Source organism: Solanum verrucosum, unplaced genomic scaffold, assembly GCF_900185275.1.
Source record: "Solanum verrucosum unplaced genomic scaffold, falcon-dt-bn FXZP01000003.1, whole genome shotgun sequence".
Lineage (NCBI taxonomy): Eukaryota > Viridiplantae > Streptophyta > Magnoliopsida > Solanales > Solanaceae > Solanum > Solanum verrucosum.
Window position 1 is genome coordinate 1,449,209 of NW_026020120.1, and position 18,513 is coordinate 1,467,721.

Sequence of the window (18,513 nt, forward strand, 5' to 3'; positions counted from 1 at the left end):
ATTTACTCCACCTAGTAGACCTCTTTAGTAGAAGCACAGGTACTCAACTTCTATTGGTGAGGCTCCAGGTTGATTCGGAGCTTACCGAGTCTTTGACACCTATTTTATTATTGCATGATAGTTAAGGGTAATGTGGGGCCTTGTCCTGCCCTAAACTAAGGTTTTCAATCTTTTAGAGGCTTTGTAGACTAATGCCAGTTGTGTATTGTCTCTTAACAAGTTGTGGCCTCAATAGCCAAGTCTTGAATATAAATTTTGGGTCTACTTGTGTTGGTTCGTATCGCTGCATCTGATATGAACTTTTCACATTTTTAAAATTTTCATAGTTGTATGCATAGTAAGCACATGTTATTTGTTGGTTCTCTCGTTCCTTTAGGGAATTCGGTGTCAGTCCATCTTAATGGGAATTGAGGAGTGATAATGTTTCTTGCACAGCAGGCTTGAAGCCTCTTCATCTAGAATTGAAGTTATTGTTTTCTCTTCCCTTGCCCTTTGGGCAGAGAATACTATGTTATGATTTTGTTGTGGCACTTCTTCTTCATCCTCTCTCATATTAAAACTCCTAAGAGAATTAACAAATTGATTAAGAGTGGGATATGGTGTATTACCTAGCATGATAGTCCTAGAGGTCTTGTAATTAAGACTTAGGCCTCTAGCAAAATTAATTAATTTGCTATATTCATCCATAGGCTTGTAAATGGTTGCAAGGCCATCACTTATGTCTTTCAATTCCTTTATATATTCATTTATATATTATGGCTCCTAGTGTCACACCTAATCACATTGAGACGGACAGGCACCCGACCCCGCCTTACCCTTAACTACAATACATTACCTAAATGAATCTACCAAGGACTCGTTAAAGCTTCGAATCATCCTAGAGCTCACCAAACATAGCAAAGTGTCGTGTGCTCCTACTAAGGAGGTCTACTAGCTACAGTACATATGCCTGCAACATGAAATGCAGTGTCCTCCGTGAGGAACGTCTGTACAAAAAAATGTACTAAATATGTAAGGCAATAGCATAAGTAAAACAAGGGCTCAAATGAAATCAAGTATCAATAATAAGTGCATAGATCATAATAGAAGACCACCTTCGTTACTCTTGTGGGATCATGTATGTTACATTATTTTCTTTAATTTTATATGCTTTATAATCTTTATAAGGTATGTGATACAAATGACCAGCTGATCACTGGTAGAAGAAGACCCATGCTAGGAATTTAAACCCCAAGGATGATGTCTTCATAATTACACAAATTGGGATTGGCCCATGCTAGGATTTCGCCCCTGAGTTGCCACCCTTGTATACCAATTGCGATCAACCCATGCTAGGCATTTTCCCTTGGGCTGCAACCCATAAATATACAGATTGTTTCACTTAGTTTCTTTAATCTTTGAGATTGTTGTTTTGGTGGTCATAATCATTTTTAAAATTTTGAACTACGGACTAGTAGTAGAAGAAATGAAAATAATAACTTCAAGTCAGTAACAATGACGTAAGGAGCTACGTAACATCAATGTATTATTTATGAGCTTAAATGACACAATTGACTTCAATTGACTACGGGGAGAATTCACCAAGCTTGATTTTGTAAATACTTTTTCTATACTAGCACATAGGAGGAGGATAATTACCCAAATGTAGAGTAATGAACATATAAGGAAGTAATTTGACACGCCAAGGAGAGGGGGAAATATTGTTATCCATATTGGAGATCGTACGCCGCTACTATTTTTCCTTTATCATGAATAGAACTTAGGAAATTCACTTCATTGTTATTTATCGCAAATATCAGATTTCATGCCAAGGAATATGGAATCGAATAGCCTTCCATACCTTATTTTCTGACCAATACAACTATCACGATTCAACCTCCCTTTTTGGTGTTAATCTACAATGTAGGTCATGATTAAACTAATGTTAGAAGCTAATCACATTAAGGGCTTCATAAAACAGTAGCTAAACACTTGACGGACAGTAGGCCCATACAAACCTTACACAAATAGTGAATCACCATACGCTTCTTCTATATATTAATACAACTTCATACATCATTTGCCAAGATACCCAATCTGCCCCCAACAACAATATACATAAGGCAACCACTATCAATCCCCAAAAATCCTTCAACATAATAGTAGAATATTGAATTCAAGGGTTCATCACCATCCATGAGTTCTTGACAAATATATCCAAAATTCTCCTCCCCAAACTTTTATTTATAGAGAGGCGAAAATGGGTAGTAGTCTTACCTTAGTTTCTGCAAAAATTATCCTCTAAACTTGTACTTCAAGAACTTAAACTCTCCTTCAAACTTTTACTTGAAAAGGGGGACAATATTAGAGAACCCTAAGGTGTTTTAGGGTTGTTGTGTGAAGCCAAGAAAGACCAAGAGAGAAAATTAATAAACCTGAAATTTTACAAGTTAAAATTGAAGCAAAGGATCTGATATTTATCCCTTTAAAAGAGAGGTGCATTCGCCGACTTTCTTAGACAATTTTGGGCCATATACTGTTAAGTAGGTGACCCACCTACTTGGCCTTTTAACTTGGACCTTTGAGGACTTGAACACTTGTTGGGCCTTGCTGTCAATTATCTCTCTATCTACTCAATTTGGACCATAATTAATGCAAGTAGGTAGTAGTGTGCTTGGTCCAAGAGTCATAGTAGGTGATCCACCTACTTGGTTCTTTAGGCTGGTCAATAAGTATAAGTAGGTGATGCACCTACTTGTCACCTACTATCTTAGTTAAGTTAAGCAAGCAACTCACTTATTTTATTCAATTTTCTAAATCTTATTCTATTTTGCTTTAACCTAATACTTCAGTTTGAACTCTAATACGTTAAAGACCGAAAAGGCATTAATGCTCTAATACCATGTAGAATTCTCATGTAAAGTATAGAAATCAAAGATAGTATTGATAATAAAAAATGTTGAGTACATGCTCCATATATAGGAGAAGAGTCTTATACTATCTACACTTGGAGTGCTACTACAATAGAAATATATTATTTACATGAGTAGTATTACTACTATAAGTAAAACACCTTATCCTAGTCGACTTTAACCCCACACATGATACATCACCTTAGTCGTACATAAGTTAGGATTTAGTAGTTTAGTCCTAGTATGATTGTAACTCTACATCAGTAAACACGCTTCCTTGGATTTGTTCCTTTGACATGCTCCAATCATCAGCTTTCTTCAACTTCAACACAGAGCTATGTCATGGAATCTGGTATATCTCTCATACCGAAAAAAAGGCATTCTAATTTCCAAAGTAGAATCCGTACACAACATCTTTTGCTAAAGTAGATCCACTAGCTGGGTCATTTAGGACAATGCTACGGGGGCACGTAGTTTGGGACTAGAGGTTGCTACTAGATACTACCCTATTTGAGCCTCCACCTTAAAGTCCTCTCGGTTCTAAGTCTAAATTCCAACAAAATAGATTTAAAAAATCAACTATAATTATAACATAGGAAAAACAATGATCAATACCAATCCACATCTTCAAAATCAAAATATAAAATAGCTTCTTAAACACAATTCAAGCATGAGTGAGAAAACCTTTCACGAATATGAATTTATATATGAGAAATATCTTTCACAATCATAATCATATTTGAAAATGTCAAAAACCCTTTCACAACAACATCGATACTTTCAACTAAAAGAACCCTTATCATCATAAACATCATTATCACTGGACATGCATAACCTTTCAAAATTCATAGTTCATAGGTTCATGGGTTCTTCATAATTTCATAATTGAAAGTGATAAATCATGTATGAGTTCATATAGTTTCAACTAAATATCATGTAATTATGTTAAATCGTGCAATAGAAGGTTTATTTTTTTTTCAAAAAGATTGCAATTTATTCATCTTCAAAAAAAATACACAATGATTTGAGGGAGTATACAAAGGTGATCTAACCCTCCCTAGTACTCAATAAGAGGATATCAAGCTATCCTATATGAGATGACGAAAATGAAAAAAGTTGAGGATGGATACTTGGACTTATAACAATGACGCCATGAATCATAGATCATCAGTGGAACACCTATATCTATTCAAAAAGACAAAAACAGCCCATCCTTATGGAGGATCCCATAAAATCTCCTTTCGTTTCTTTTTATTTTTTGAATCTGAAATTGGCCAAACACCATCTGTCCATTGTCATTAGACCCATGGAGAATTAAGAAGAATCTTGATTTGATCAATATTGAAAACCTTGGGAACCTCATGGAGGAATGAGCTCCATGGGTGAATACCCACATATCTTGCTACTCAAAGTTCAATATGAATGGTAAATTGAAGACCTTGGAGTGAGCCCTAGCTTCTTCTTCATCATTTGGTTAGGTTTTGGCGAAATAGGAGAATGAGTTTGAAGTGGGTAAATTTAGGACTTAAAGTCTTTATATAGAGCTTAGGATGAAGGCAAAAACGACATGGTATAGGCTTAAAACATTTAGAAAAAGACCTAAAGTCATTAAAACATAACTGTCGGAACTGGTCTACAGGTGTGACTTACAGACCGTACAAATTTTCTACGGTCTGTATTGGTCAACCGTAGATCAAGTACTGGATCTTAAAACCACCCAACTTTTGACAGGACCCTTCTATGGTCCGTAGGACTTCCTACGGTCTGTAGACCCTAATCGTAGAACGTAACTTTGGCCTTAAAATTTCACAAAGTCTGAGATCTACCTACGAGACCCATCTACAACTTGTAGATCATTTGATGGATCGTCTTGAACAACCGTAGATTGAGATACTGAAACTTAATTTTCCCAAAAGTTCAACCCTCTTTCTACGAATGCCGTTTTCGGCCCGTAGATTGAACCTGTAGAAACCAACCAGTAGCAAAAAATGTCTCTTTTTCTTTTTTTCTAAAATTTGTGGTGTTACAACCAATCTTTCCCGAAATACAATCTAAGCATGAAAACGCTATGAAAAAGGACAAAATGGTCATTCTACAATCAAAAGCAGATTCACAAGAAATAAGACATTACATTTAATTTATGTAAGTCCACTCTGATCAAAAGTTAATTAAATATGAAAAGGCCTTGTTCGACAAAAAAGAAATTCTATTAAGACGTAATTTTTTCTATAATGATACAAAATTAACAAATCCTAACATAATACATTGCACGAGGTTTCTTCTTTTCCTTCGTTATGAAACAATTAATAATAGCCAACGGAGATGTTTAACTGTCTATCGGTTGGTACAATATTACTGTCGCCATCTTTTTTTAAATCATTTTAAATTTCTTTTGGCTTAATCAAGTGTACAAAATTAAAAATAGATATAAATTTTGATATAACTTTTTGCAATAAAATTTAATAATTAATCAATATAAAATATCTAGAAGGAATGTTGTGCACAGGATAGGGCCACTTCTGTCTCCATATTTTCGATTCAAATTTTGTGTATAGTAATACAGAGTATTTAATATGTATATATGGGGCACGAATCTAAATTAATTGAATTTTAATAGGCTTAAGTCATCGACCGTCCCTTAAAGTTGTTCGCATAATTCACTTAAACACCTCAACTAAGATTTGTACCTATTGAGCACCTAAATTGTTCAAAAGATGTACCTATTAAATACAAAACGCTGATATGGCAAAAAATGTGTTTTGCACTTCCCTGAAGCGCGTGAAAAGATTCAAAATAGTATCTTTTTGAATTTTTTTTTACATTTTTTCTTCTTTTATTGACACTTGGCATTATAATTAAATTAAAAACATTTTTCTTCTTTCATTTACACTTTTTTCAAAAAAAGAAAAAGACCCCACTCCCTACCTATCATCTTCTTCATAATTTAGTTTGCAAAACATTCTTCATTTTAACTCCAACATTGTTTTTCTTTCTTTTTTATAAAAAAATAATATTATTTCTTTCAAATATGAAGATAAATGAAAATCAACTATGAAGATTCAGATTTGAAAGAAGTATGATTTATTTCAAATCTCATTAAAATAAGGAACAAATATGAAGAAGAAGAAAGAAGATAAATGATTTTTACGTATAAAATAAGTTAGCCGATAATTGTTTATCAAAATTTTTGAACAAAGATTTTTACTCAAATTCATATATAAACCCATTAAATTTATCAAAAATGATATTCAAAAAATTGAAAGAATTAATTTTTGAGCTATCAATTTCATTTTGTCATCGATGTAGAAATGAATAACCGCCGGCAAAATTTTCTTTCTTCTTCACTCTTGGTATGAAAATGTATATATATATTTTTTAAAAGCTAATCTTCAAGTTATTTGAAAAGGATTAGATTTTGTGATTTGAGAAAGAATGTGTTTTGGGAAGAAGATGAAGATGAAAGGGGGGTGGGTAGGGGTGGGGTTGGGTAGAATAGGTTGACATTTTCATTTTTTTTCTTTTTCTTTTTAAAAAAATTAGATATAAAAAGTGTTTGAAATAATTTTAAACAATATTATTTTTTTTTATAATTTCGAGGCCCAGTGCCACATGTTATTTTTTAATTAGCCGTTTTGCCACGTAAGTGTATCACACACTCTTCATATATTTTGCTGATTATCAAAAAATGCCTAATAGGAACAATTTTTATATTGGTAAAAGTATTCAATAGATACTAGTCTTAGTTGATGTATCTAAGTGAATTATGCGGACAACTTTAAGGAGCCGCTGATGACTTAAGTCATTTTAATATATGTATCGAATATCACATGAAAAAAATAAAACAAAATAAAAAATAATAATAAATATATATATATATATTAATGTCCAAATAGTAAGCAAGACGGAAAAAAGGTATGTTTTGATAGAAAAACGAATAAGAAAACCAAATACCAACAAATTATAATAGAGATTAATTATTTGACTGAGTAGCTTAGAAGGAAATAGGTGACGTAGGGAACGGAGTTGCGTGTATTTTTTATTTTTATTTTTGGAAAATAAGTATGTATTGGTCCAGATTGAGATCCACGTGGTGGTTTAATGGTGATTGTTGTCATTTCTGTATTGTATAACTTCCATGACTTTAATCCTCAACTAACAATTTAAACCACGCATATTCCACCCCTTTGGTCCTCATGTCCTTTTTCAATAAAAACACATTTTCAGCTCACAAAAGTAGAAGAAACACAAAAAAGGCAGTTTCTTGAACAAATTGTCTGGGTAAGCTCTGTTGTTTGTTCATCTTTAGTACTATTTTGTGTGTATTCTTTTGGAGAAGAAGAGCATCTTTATCTTCTTAATGCCAGTCTCTCTCATATTATTATACTATTTCGAATCTTGAATAAAGCTTTTATACTTTTCCTTCTTTCTTCTTCTTTATTATAGTCAATCGCCAATCTGAAGAATATGTTCTAAACGAAAATATGATACTCCATGTCTCAGTCTCATTTTATGTGAGGTAATTTGAATCGACACTGAATTTAAGAAAAAAAGGAAGTCTTTTGAATTTGTGATTCAAAATGAATGATAAAAATTTGTGTGACTGTAAATCATTTCATTAAGGATAAAATAGATATTTTATAGTTAAATTGTTACTTAATATAGAAATATATCATTTTTTTTTTTTTGCACTGACTAAAAAGGAAAGTAAGTCACATTAATTGAGAGTATTAGATTGAATGCCTTGGAGCTTTCTTGAAACCCCTTGCGCTTCATGGTAATACAATATTCTTCCCTAGATACTCAGTTTCTTTCAATAAATAGTGATACAAAAACACTTTGTTAAAAGTCTACTAGTACATAGTTTTGATAAACAAGTCCTGTTTTAAGTTGGAAAGTGGAACTATTTTCCTTTTATTGTGCAGAAAATGGGAAAAGAAAGTTCAATTTCAAGAATAGTATGATTTCTTCATCAATTTGAAATCACATATTCTGACAAATTCTTGCAATAGCCTCTGCAATTTGAAACTATCAATCTTTTGGTAAATGAAACTTGGCCACAAATACTTAATTACAATGCGCTTTTTAACAGGATCTTCAAATCATACTTGGTCACCAATTATGACAATAGATACAACAACTCTGAGTTATTGGCTGAACTGGAGATTCTTAATATGTGCAATATTGATATTAGCAGCTATGGTGGTATCACTTCTCCTTATATGGAAGTATGATGGTTCTTCAAAGTCAAGAAGCCACCGAAGAGAAAATGGGCAAAAGAAAGCAGCATTTTTGGACAAAGATGATGTTTGGAAGACATGTTATAAAGCAATCCATCCTAATTGGTTACTTGCTTATAGACTAATTGCTTTCTCCCTACTTCTCTCTTTACTCACTGCAGATGTAGTTCTCCACGGCGTACGCATACTTTATTTCTATACTCAGTAAGGATATTCTCCATGTTCTTTTGCTCCATATTTCATCTTGGCATTAGTTTGTTTTGTGTACACTATGTGGATGTTAATCAGAAGCGGATCCAGGATTTAAACTTGCTATAATGTCAATTATTTCCCTTTTAAGACACAAACAACCTCGCTAGAAACTCAATAGCTCAGAAACAGTAACTTCAAAATCTAAAGATAACACTGTCTAATAAATTTCACTTTTGACTTCCATGTATTCTAACAAGCTATTTTCTTGATATAGCTATGATCGTCTTATCTTTTGTTTTTTGTTGCTATTTTTGTACTAAACAGGTGGACATTCACCTTGGCTACGGTCTACTTTTTGGTATGTTACTCATCTATGACCATCCTTAAATTTGTCCGCAATTTGGTTCATGTATACACATCTTTTAGAAAGGACAGGCGTGAAAAGATGGAATACGGAGGAATTAATACTCCCATGCCCTGCAAGGCAGACAATTTATTTGATCCTTCAGTAAATAGCTAAAGAATTTGTCATTCACACTACCCATCATTTCTTTCCTCGTTCCTTTTAGTTTCGGATTATTGTATTTCTTATATAAGTTGGTAATGCTCTCAGCTAAATTTACTAGCTAGGATCTTCACTGTCCATCCGTGGCTGTCTCCAATCTTGCAAGGGAGGTAGTGGTGCTAGCACTGATGGTGTTGATACAGAGAGAGGCACTTACATTGCTCCAGTTCCTGAAAATGCAAGCGTACTTATTGTATCCAATGGCTTGAATTCCCATGGCGAGCCACATGATTATTGCGGCCTGGCCTTGCAAATAGTCTTCCAGGTATGTTCTCTTTGATTGCAAGTTTTACAACCAGTCATGTCGGTTTCTTTTTCTTTTCATTCCTTTTTGCTGTTGAAGGTAAAGGCGCAGAGAGTTTATCTACTCCCATGTAGTATATAGAATATCTGAATCTTCTAGAATTTCTCACGTTTGTCACAAATGTTGATTATTTAGTTCTTTTCAGTCTAGTCAAACATATTTAGGCCTTGGTAGGCATAGTTGCCACTAGTTAGTGTTGTTTGTCATAGAGGTGGTTTAGTACTATTCATGCTTCGTTTTATGGATACTTGGCTAATTGTTCCTCCTCCCCCAAATAATTTGCAGATGACTGCAGGTGCCGTTGTGCTTACAGATTGTGTTTTTTGGCTCCTTATCTATCCGTTCCTTACTGACAAAAACTACAAATTACATTTTGTAAGTATGAGAACTACTTTTGCTTTCTTATCTTGATCTTCTTTTAGTTCCATATTTTTTGCTTAATTGTCCCGTATCCTTGATACTTTGCTTCTATTCATGGCTCATCTGGTCTAGTGTTAATGAAATCAAGCTTGATCATTCTTCTTAATGATATGGGATTTACTGCAAGAACAAGATTTTTGGTGCAATTATGCATTGCTATCCAACTGTTGTAATCTTCAGCTTACTATCTAAATATTCTTACCATCAAGAGTTGACGAAGCTCATTTTTATACTGGCCTTGATCCTCTTCCCCTTGTATTGGGTTTTGCAGTTGTATTATATACTACATCTGCCTCTGCCTAATCTGATAGTCTACGTTATTATTGCAGCTGGCTGTTTGTATGCATTCTGTCAATGCTATTTGCCTTCTAGGTGATGTGTGTCTAAATCGTCTAGTAAGTTTGAAGTTCCATACTGACTAAGATTTACAAAATATCCATATCTAAGCGTAGTTAATATTCATTCTTATTTCCTTTTCAGCGGTTCCCTTTCTTCCGGATAGCATATTTTGTTCTTTGGACATGCGTCTTTGTCATTTTCCAGTGGATCCTCCATATTTTTGTCTCGTTGAGGTATATTTGCATTTGATCATGGTGACCATTGTTGTTATGGGACACCAAACTCATCTAAGGCTTATGCATTTTACTAAAAAAACTGTTAACTTCTGTTGGAACAGGTGGCCGTATCCCTTTCTAGATTTGTCATCTCAATATGCTCCCCTTTGGTATGTGTGCAACCTCCTAAGAACTTTTTACGCGATGTGTTATGATTTTTATGCTTATTTGTGCTCTTCATGTCGAAATTGCAGGTACTTTGCTGTCGGTATTCTCCATCTGCCTTGCTATGGAATGTTTGCCATACTGATTAGAATAAAGACTTGTTGGTTATCCAGATTGTTTCATAGCCCGATCGAGATGTAAGTCATGTTGGAGATGGTCAATGAGTTCAAACTCCATTAAGCAGCCCAGCGTTACACGAAATTGTATTCTTGTTTCTGTGGTATTTTTTTTAGTGCACTGAAATAAATAAGTATGAAATGTGATTTGATTTACTAGTAAGCTGGTGTCATTATATCTACTTCCTTCCCTGTCTATTTTTTTTGTTTGGTTTAAATTTCTGGGTTTTCATTCTGGGACGTCTATGAAAAATTTCGTCAAAAATGACGTCGGAATTCCGGATCACTAAAAAACTCATGGATTATAGCACATGAAAATCGGCAAATTGGGGGGTTTGCCTGCTCCGGGGCTCGAAGGTCCCCATCAAGGTATCTATTTAGTTGAGTTATTTTGGTTAGCTTAGACCTAAAGGGCACAACACACTTGCTTTAATGGAAGGTTTGATGAGATATATAGAATAATACAAGGATCAAATTTAGTAATCCCCTGCAGCAAACAACCTGTTATATATATATATAAAATTAAAAATGGAAAAAAAAACTTAAAAGTTTAATTACCATGTTACCCTTATACAAAATAAAAATATTTATTCAGTTAAATATAAAATAATAATCATTTATCATAAAATATAATAATTTGAACGTTTTAATGTTAGCCTACTACTTAATTGGTATAACTTTTAATCTTCTTAACTTAATAATCAAAAATAGTTTTTATATTCACTTTCGGAATAGTCAAAAAAGTTTAACACTGCTACATCTTGTCCTTTAGTTTTGCCAAAAAAAGAAGTTCCATTACCCGACTTAAATAAGTGTCTTTATACCATCTAAACTCACCTAAATGTCTACATCTAAGACCATTTAGTAAAGATCTAATGGTTTCATATTGATTGGTAAATCTACCACTAAATGTTCTAGGATGGTCAAGACTAAAGTATAAACATCGTCTTCTCTATTTTTAACTAAAGCAAATCCTAGGTTATCAACTCCGATCTCTAAGAGTCTTTTTCACTCTTTCTGCAAATAAAGAAGGTAAACCATCAATAAATTTGGCTTTCCAGAATTCTAAGCCATTAATAAACTTCATGGTTATCCAAAGGCTGGACCATAACAAGGTTCTATCGGAGAAATATGTTGGACTAATAGTCTCACAGATCAAAGACTCTTGAAATGCATATTAAGCATAATTTGGCTTTCCAGAATTCTAAGCCATTTTCGGAAAATTCCATTACCCGACTTAAATAAGTGTCTCTAAACTCACCTAAATGTCTACTCTCGCGTCACGAAGAGCAGCTAAGAAAGTCTCTAATTACCATGTTACCCTTATACAAAATAAAAATATTTATTTAGTTAAATAAAAATATTTATTTAGTTAAATATAAAATAATAATCATTTATCATAAAATATAATAATTTGAACGTTTTAATGTTAGCCTACTACTTAATTGGTATAACTTTTAATCTTCTTAACTTAATGTTTACCTTCTCAATAGTTAGATCATGTTGCCATTTCATTTTCTTTGTGAATTTTATTTTATTTTATTTTTAATTACAACCTTTCCACTTTTCAGCTTAATGTACAAAATATAAAAAGAATATTTTAGAATAAATATTAATTACCCAATACACAAGAAACGTTTTTCTTTTCCATTTGTGTTCTTAATATCAAATGAACATTTACTTTTTAAGTTTAAAAAAAGAAAGAAAAAAAAGCAAGCATTAGAGAAAATGAAGAGACAAATAGCGTTAATATATCATTTATGTAAATTAATGAAGAGTAAAGAGAAAGTAGAGACAAGAATATTTAACTTAAGACTTGAATTTACATAATATCAGTCTATTCTTTTTATTTACAACAATAACAATATAATTACAAATATGATAACTTATTAAATATATATATCTTCACACGTTTTTATACCTATTTTCTTGGCTTAGTGGTTATGGGACTCATTATTTATTATTTTTACCATTTAGATTATCAATCACAATTATGACTATACATTTCTTTTATTTAAAGATTTATTTTCTCCTTCTTACTTGATACAAGTACTATTTTAAAAGATATTTCTCTCTCTTCAATTACGTTTTTTTTTAATTATCTTTTTAGATTTTGATGCTAATTTTTAGGGAGTGAAAATATATCATCTAATAAATATAATTTCTATCCTTAAGCACATTTCTCAATGATTTCATACAATTACTAGTGGAAAAAGTTATTTTTTCTCTCTTTAATTTCATTTCAATTATTTTGGGAAGATCTCTTTTTACTTCTCTCTTCAATTTTATATATGGGAAAAACAAAATTGGCCAGAATGTGTAACGACCTATTCCCATCGTTATATAAAAGCTAACGGGGGGAAATTTGGGGTTGGAAATTTTTTTCGAAGTATTTGGATTTTTTCAACCTTGTCCAGATTTGGACGAAATCGGAGTCCTTGAGGTGTGGGGAAATATGGTAACAATCGGGTGAGTTGTTTTTTATTTTGATTGCATGGGTAGTTAGATAACTCGTTAACGAACACGTACAACTTTACAGAATTGAATTCGGGCGAGAAGAACTCCCGGAATCGATCTTAGCGTAAAGGGTATTTTCTGATCGTCATGAGTTAGAGGTGTGTTGTGAAAAGGGATTTTGGAATTTCTTCAATTGACTCTCTAGTTCCGTTTGTGCCACCTTGGTGGGAGTTTGGTCACTCTGGAGGGGCCGCTACAGCGGAATGATGGTCGTTGTGGCGGGTATGACAAGACTCAAAATCGTAGGTGAAAGACGAAGGGCTCACTGTTAAGAGGAAGCCGTTGGGGCAAGGTTTCTAGTCATCTTGGAGGGACAGCTACAACGGGATGAGGGCCGCTGCAGCGGGCCCGATGCGACTTAAACTCGTTAATAAATCCCTAAACGACCTCATTATACACTTTTTGACTTTTACAGCTAAGGAACGACCTACAGGCGATTCTTACTCATTTTTCACCATTCTTGAGGCTAAAGGAAAGCTTTTCACTCCCTGAATCCATTTTTTGATCCGTAGAACGTAATAGAGTGGGTGAATATTGATGGGAGAGGGTATTATTATAGATTCTATGGTGCAAACAACCCTAATTTGGATAGTTGGGATCATGGGTTTGATCTAGGGTTCATAGAATTGTTAGTAATTCGGGTAATTAGTGATTGTTTATTGATTCCCGTATTATATTGATTATTTGTAGACCAAGAACGAGCGGAACGAATCCGGAAAGGGAAGGATCAAGTTTCTTAGGGTTTCAAGCTTGTTTCGAGGTAGGTGATGGTTGTGATTCTATGTTTGTGTGATGTATGTTTGTTCTTGCTTCATTATGATACTTGTGTATGTATGAATGTTGTAATGTTGATCACACTTGTTGTAAATGGGATAGATGAAATATCATTGCCATGAAATCATGACTTAAATGTATGATCTTGATGATGTACTTGTTTTTGTGATTGTGGTGTGTAATGGGATCGGATTGCCACGTTCCGACATAACTAACTTGGATCGGATTGCCACGTTCTGGCATAATTATGGGATCGATTGCCACGTTTCGGCATAAATATGGGATCGGATTTCCACATTCCGGTATGCTAACTGTTTGGGTTTGGGTTCCATGAGAGGACCAATGAGGTGATATAAAATGTGAAATGCATTGTTGATTCTTCATGTTGATAATATTGTATATGTTGATACATATGCATGTGATTATAATGTTGGTTGACTTGTTTATGTTGCACTAGTGGGATAGCCGTGTGATCCTACCAATACACTGTGGTTATGTACTGATTATGCACTTTCTCTTATTTTTGTTGAGTACAGGGCATCTTCACGCGACTATTGACAGACCTCGCTTAGAAGATCAGTGATCGTCGCTTCGAATTCAAGGGTGAGCCAATTCTTCCGGGCTGCTATGGGATTCTCTTTCGTTTATGTCCACCATTTCCGGACTTAGACATTTGTTTTAGTTAGTTGATTAGTTCATTTGTATCTTCTTGTTTAGACTTGGATCATTTGTTAGATGTTTTGGTACATTGACTTTCAGGTTCTAGGTTAATTCTTCCGCATTTGTTTAGTTATTGTTGAACTTTTGTTAGAGTTTATGGAAACTCTATTTTCTTTCCTTAGTATTTTACTTATATGCCTTAGTTTTTAGATTGATTACTTGGTTTGGGTTGTAATAGTGGTTCTCCCACCGGATTGTTAGTGTGTGTGCCAATTATGACGATCTGGGTCGTGACAAAGTTGGTATTAGAGACTTGGTTCGTTGATCTCGATGTACCGAAACGAGTCTAATAGAGTCTCACGGAACGGTACGGGGACACCTTTACTTTTCTTCGAGAGGCTATAGGACTTGATGAAATCTCTTTATTTTTTCTCGTCTCCTTTCGTGCTATGACTTGATTCCAATTGGTATCTGTCGATTCAAATTGATATCTAACCTTCTTCACTCTTCTGTTCGCAGATGGTTAATACTAGGTATAACGGTATTAGGCCTGTAGCTCCTGTCAATGCTCCAGCTGAGGAATCTGGAGCGAGAGGTCGCGGTCGAGGCAAAGGTAGAGGAAGATCTAGGGGTAGAGGTCGTGGGAAAGTAGCGCCTGCTGTGAATGAGGTACCGATTGATAATGTTCTTATGAATGAGAACCCTTCTGCACATAATGAGGAGATAGAAGAGGATATTGAGGAAAATGGATAAGAAAAAGAGGTGCTAGCGGAGACTGCGGTTGTTCCTCCCATCGATCCGGTGTTAGCTCAACAAATTATGGCGTTCTTGAAAGGATTGGCTGGTCCTGGAGTGCTTCCATCTGCTCAAGCAACTCAAGCTCTTACTAATCCTCATGTTGCTAGCACTGTACCCAAGACGGGTTGAAATATAGGTACTGATGCTTTCTTTCGTCCTTTGTTGGGTTCCGTTATGACCGGTAACGAGCATGACATGTTGACTAAGTTTCTGAAGTTTAAACTTCCTGTGTTTTTGGGTTCTGAGACTAAAGATGCTTATGAGTTTATCTTAGACTGTTGTGAGAGGCTGCATAAATTTGATATTGTTCACCAGCATGGGGTTGAGTTTGTGTCTTTCCAACTTCAAGGTGAGGCCAAGCAGTGGTGGAGATATTATATGGAATGCAGATCTTCTAATTTACCTCCACTTACTTGGACCCAATTTCATGCCATGTTTCTAGAGAAGTACGTGCCTAGAACTTTGAGGGATCGCAAGAAGGATGAATTTATGGCTTTAGAGCAAGGTGGTATGTTTGTGGCTGCTTATGAGGCCAAGTTCCATGCTTTATCTAGATATGCTACACAGTTGGTTACTATTGAGGAGGAGAGGATCCGATTATTTATTAGAGGTCTGAATTCTGAGTTGCAAGTATTATATTTTCATATGACTTCTGCAGGGAGGAGTTTTAATGAAGTGACAGACTATGTTAAGAAAGTGGAGGGGGTGAGGCGAGACGGTCAAGCTAAGGCTTGGGCAAAAAGGACAAAGAATTCGAGTAACTTTCAAGGCTCTTACTCCAAGGGGTCTGGAAGGCCAACGCTCACAGCCAAGCCAATTCAGTCTGCTAGCCCGCCTCTACAGGTAACTACTCGGGAACTCTATGTCATAATTTTTAGGATAATTAGAGTATCGTGCCTTCGACGGATAGCAGACCATCTTTCGATCGTACTTACTACAACTGTGGTGAGCCTGAGCATGTGAGGAGAGATTGTCCCTGCCCACGTGTGTTAGATTCCGTGTATCAGCAGCAGTCTAAAGCAGTGGTACCCACGGGGAACGGTAATAATAGTAGAGGAAGTCCACAAAGTGGGCGAGGAGGTAATTAGCGAGGCCGTGGAGGTAGAGGAAATAGTAATGGTAATGGAGGTAGGGATAAAGCGAAACCAGGCAGAGAAGTAGCTAGACAAGATGATAGGGCTCAATGTTACGCTTTTCCGGGCAAGAATGAGGCGGAGGCGTCCGACGCGGTGATCACATGTACTATTCTTGTCTGTGACCGGATGTCTAATGTGTTTGTTTGATTCGGGTTCTACTTATTCATATGTATCTATGAGATTTGCCTCTAATTTTGAGATGATTTATGATATTCTTGACGCCTTATTCGTATTTCTACCCCAGTTGGAGAGTCAGTCATAGTTACCCATGTCTATTGTGCTTGTCTTATTGTGTTTATAGGTTTTCAGACTTGGGCTGATTTGGCGATTTTGGATATGATTGACTTTGATAGAATCTTATGCATGACTTGGTTGTCCCCCTATTATGTTGTGCTTAATAGTAACACTAAGTCTATAACTCTAGAAATTTCGAGAAGGGAAAAATTAGAGTGGGAAGGGGTGTACAAGCCTAAGCAAGCTAAGATTATATCCTCCATTCGGGCTAGTAAATTAGTAGAGCAAGGTTGTTTGGCTTATTTGGCTCATGTTAGGGATGTTGAGATTGAGGCTCCATCCATTGGGTCTATTCTTGTGGTGTCTGAATTTAGTGAAGTGTTTCCTAATGACTTGTCTAGTATGCCTCCAGATAGAGATATAGATTTTTGCATTGATTTAGAGCCTGGTACTCGTTCCATTTCTATCCCTCCATATCGCATGGCTCCGGCAGAATTAAGAGAGCTTAAGGCTCAAATCCAAGAGCTTATTGACAAGGGATTTATTCGCCCTAGTGCTCCCCCATAGGGTGTTCCAATTTTGTTTGTTAAGAAAAATGATGGTAGTATGGGAATGTGCATAGATTACCGGCAATTAAATAGAGTCACTATTCGAAACAAGTATCCCTTGCCTCGAATAGATGATCTTTTGACCAATTGCAAGGTGCATCAGTCTTCTCTAAGATTGATTTGAGATCCGGTTACCATCAATTGAAAATTAGGTCTGAGGATATACCCAAGATAGCGTTTAGAACTCGTTATGGGCACTATGAATTTTTGGTTATGTCTTTTGGTTTGACCAATGCGCCTACAACTTTCATGAATTTGATGAATGGGGTGTTCAAACCATTTCTTGATTCATTCGTTATAGTTTTCATTGATGATATTTTGGTTTATTCTAAAAGTGAAAAAGAGCATGCCAACCATCTTCGTATTGTTTTGGGTTATCTTGGGAAACAAAAGTTATATGCTAAATTTTCAAAGTGTGAATTTTGGTTGAAATAAGTTGCATTTTTGGGGCATGTTGTGTCAAAAGAAAGTGTAATGGTAGATCCTCAAAAGATTGAAGTGGTTAAGAATTGGGTTAGACCTAGCTCCGTGACAGAAGTTAGGAGTTTTGTGGGACTCACTAGCTACTATTGTCGATTTGTTAAGAATTTTGCTTCAATTGCTACTCACTTGACTAACTTGACCAAAAGAGAGATACCATTTGAATGGACTGAAAAATGTGAGGAGATCTTTCAAAAGCTCAAGACTCTCTTGACCACCGCGCCTATTCTAGCATTACCGGTTGAAGGTAAGGATTTTATTGTTTAATGTGATGCTTCACATTTTGGTTTGGGTGCTGTGTTGATGCAGGATAAGAATGTTATAGCTTATGTCTCACGTCAATTGAAGGTGCATGAGAGGAATTACCCAACGCATGATTTAGAATTGGTAGCGGTAGTGTTTGCTCTTAAGATCTGGCGACATTACCTCTATGGGGTCAAGTGTGAGGTGTTTACTGATTATCGTAGTTTACTACATGTGTTCAGTCAAAAAGATCTGAATTTGAGACAACGAAGGTGGATGAAGTTACTTAAAGATTATGATGTGACTATTCAATACCATCCGGGCAAGGCTAATGTGGTAGCAAACGCTTTGAGTCGAAAAGCGGTGAGTATGGGTAGTCTAGCTTTTTTGAGTGTATCCATCGACCTTTGGATAAGAAAATTCAGACCTTAGAGTATAAGTTCATGCAGTTGGACATCTCAGAAAGAGGTGGGGTGTTAGCTAGTATCGAAGTAAGGGCCACCTTCATGGAGGAGATCAAGACCAAACAAGTGGAGGATGGGAATTTGGAAGAGCTTAG

General features: G+C 35.2%; 2 protein-coding genes across 9 annotated transcripts in view; both read left to right on the top strand.

Annotated features, from left to right (window-relative positions):
* The window catches only part of LOC125825752 (elongation factor 1-gamma 2-like), a 1,064,241-nt gene that overhangs the window by 851,429 nt on the left and 194,299 nt on the right, over window positions 1-18,513 (top strand). The gene's annotated exons all lie outside the window — the stretch shown is intronic.
* LOC125825741 (uncharacterized) lies at window positions 7,944-15,208 on the top strand. The gene is made up of 9 exons (XM_049505053.1): window positions 7,944-8,332; window positions 8,645-8,678; window positions 8,947-9,150; window positions 9,475-9,564; window positions 9,939-10,004; window positions 10,090-10,181; window positions 10,286-10,333; window positions 10,418-10,525; window positions 14,989-15,208. The coding sequence occupies exons 1-9, from the start codon at window positions 7,965-7,967 to the stop codon at window positions 15,206-15,208; spliced, it is 1,230 nt and encodes a 409-aa protein (XP_049361010.1). The 5' UTR covers window positions 7,944-7,964.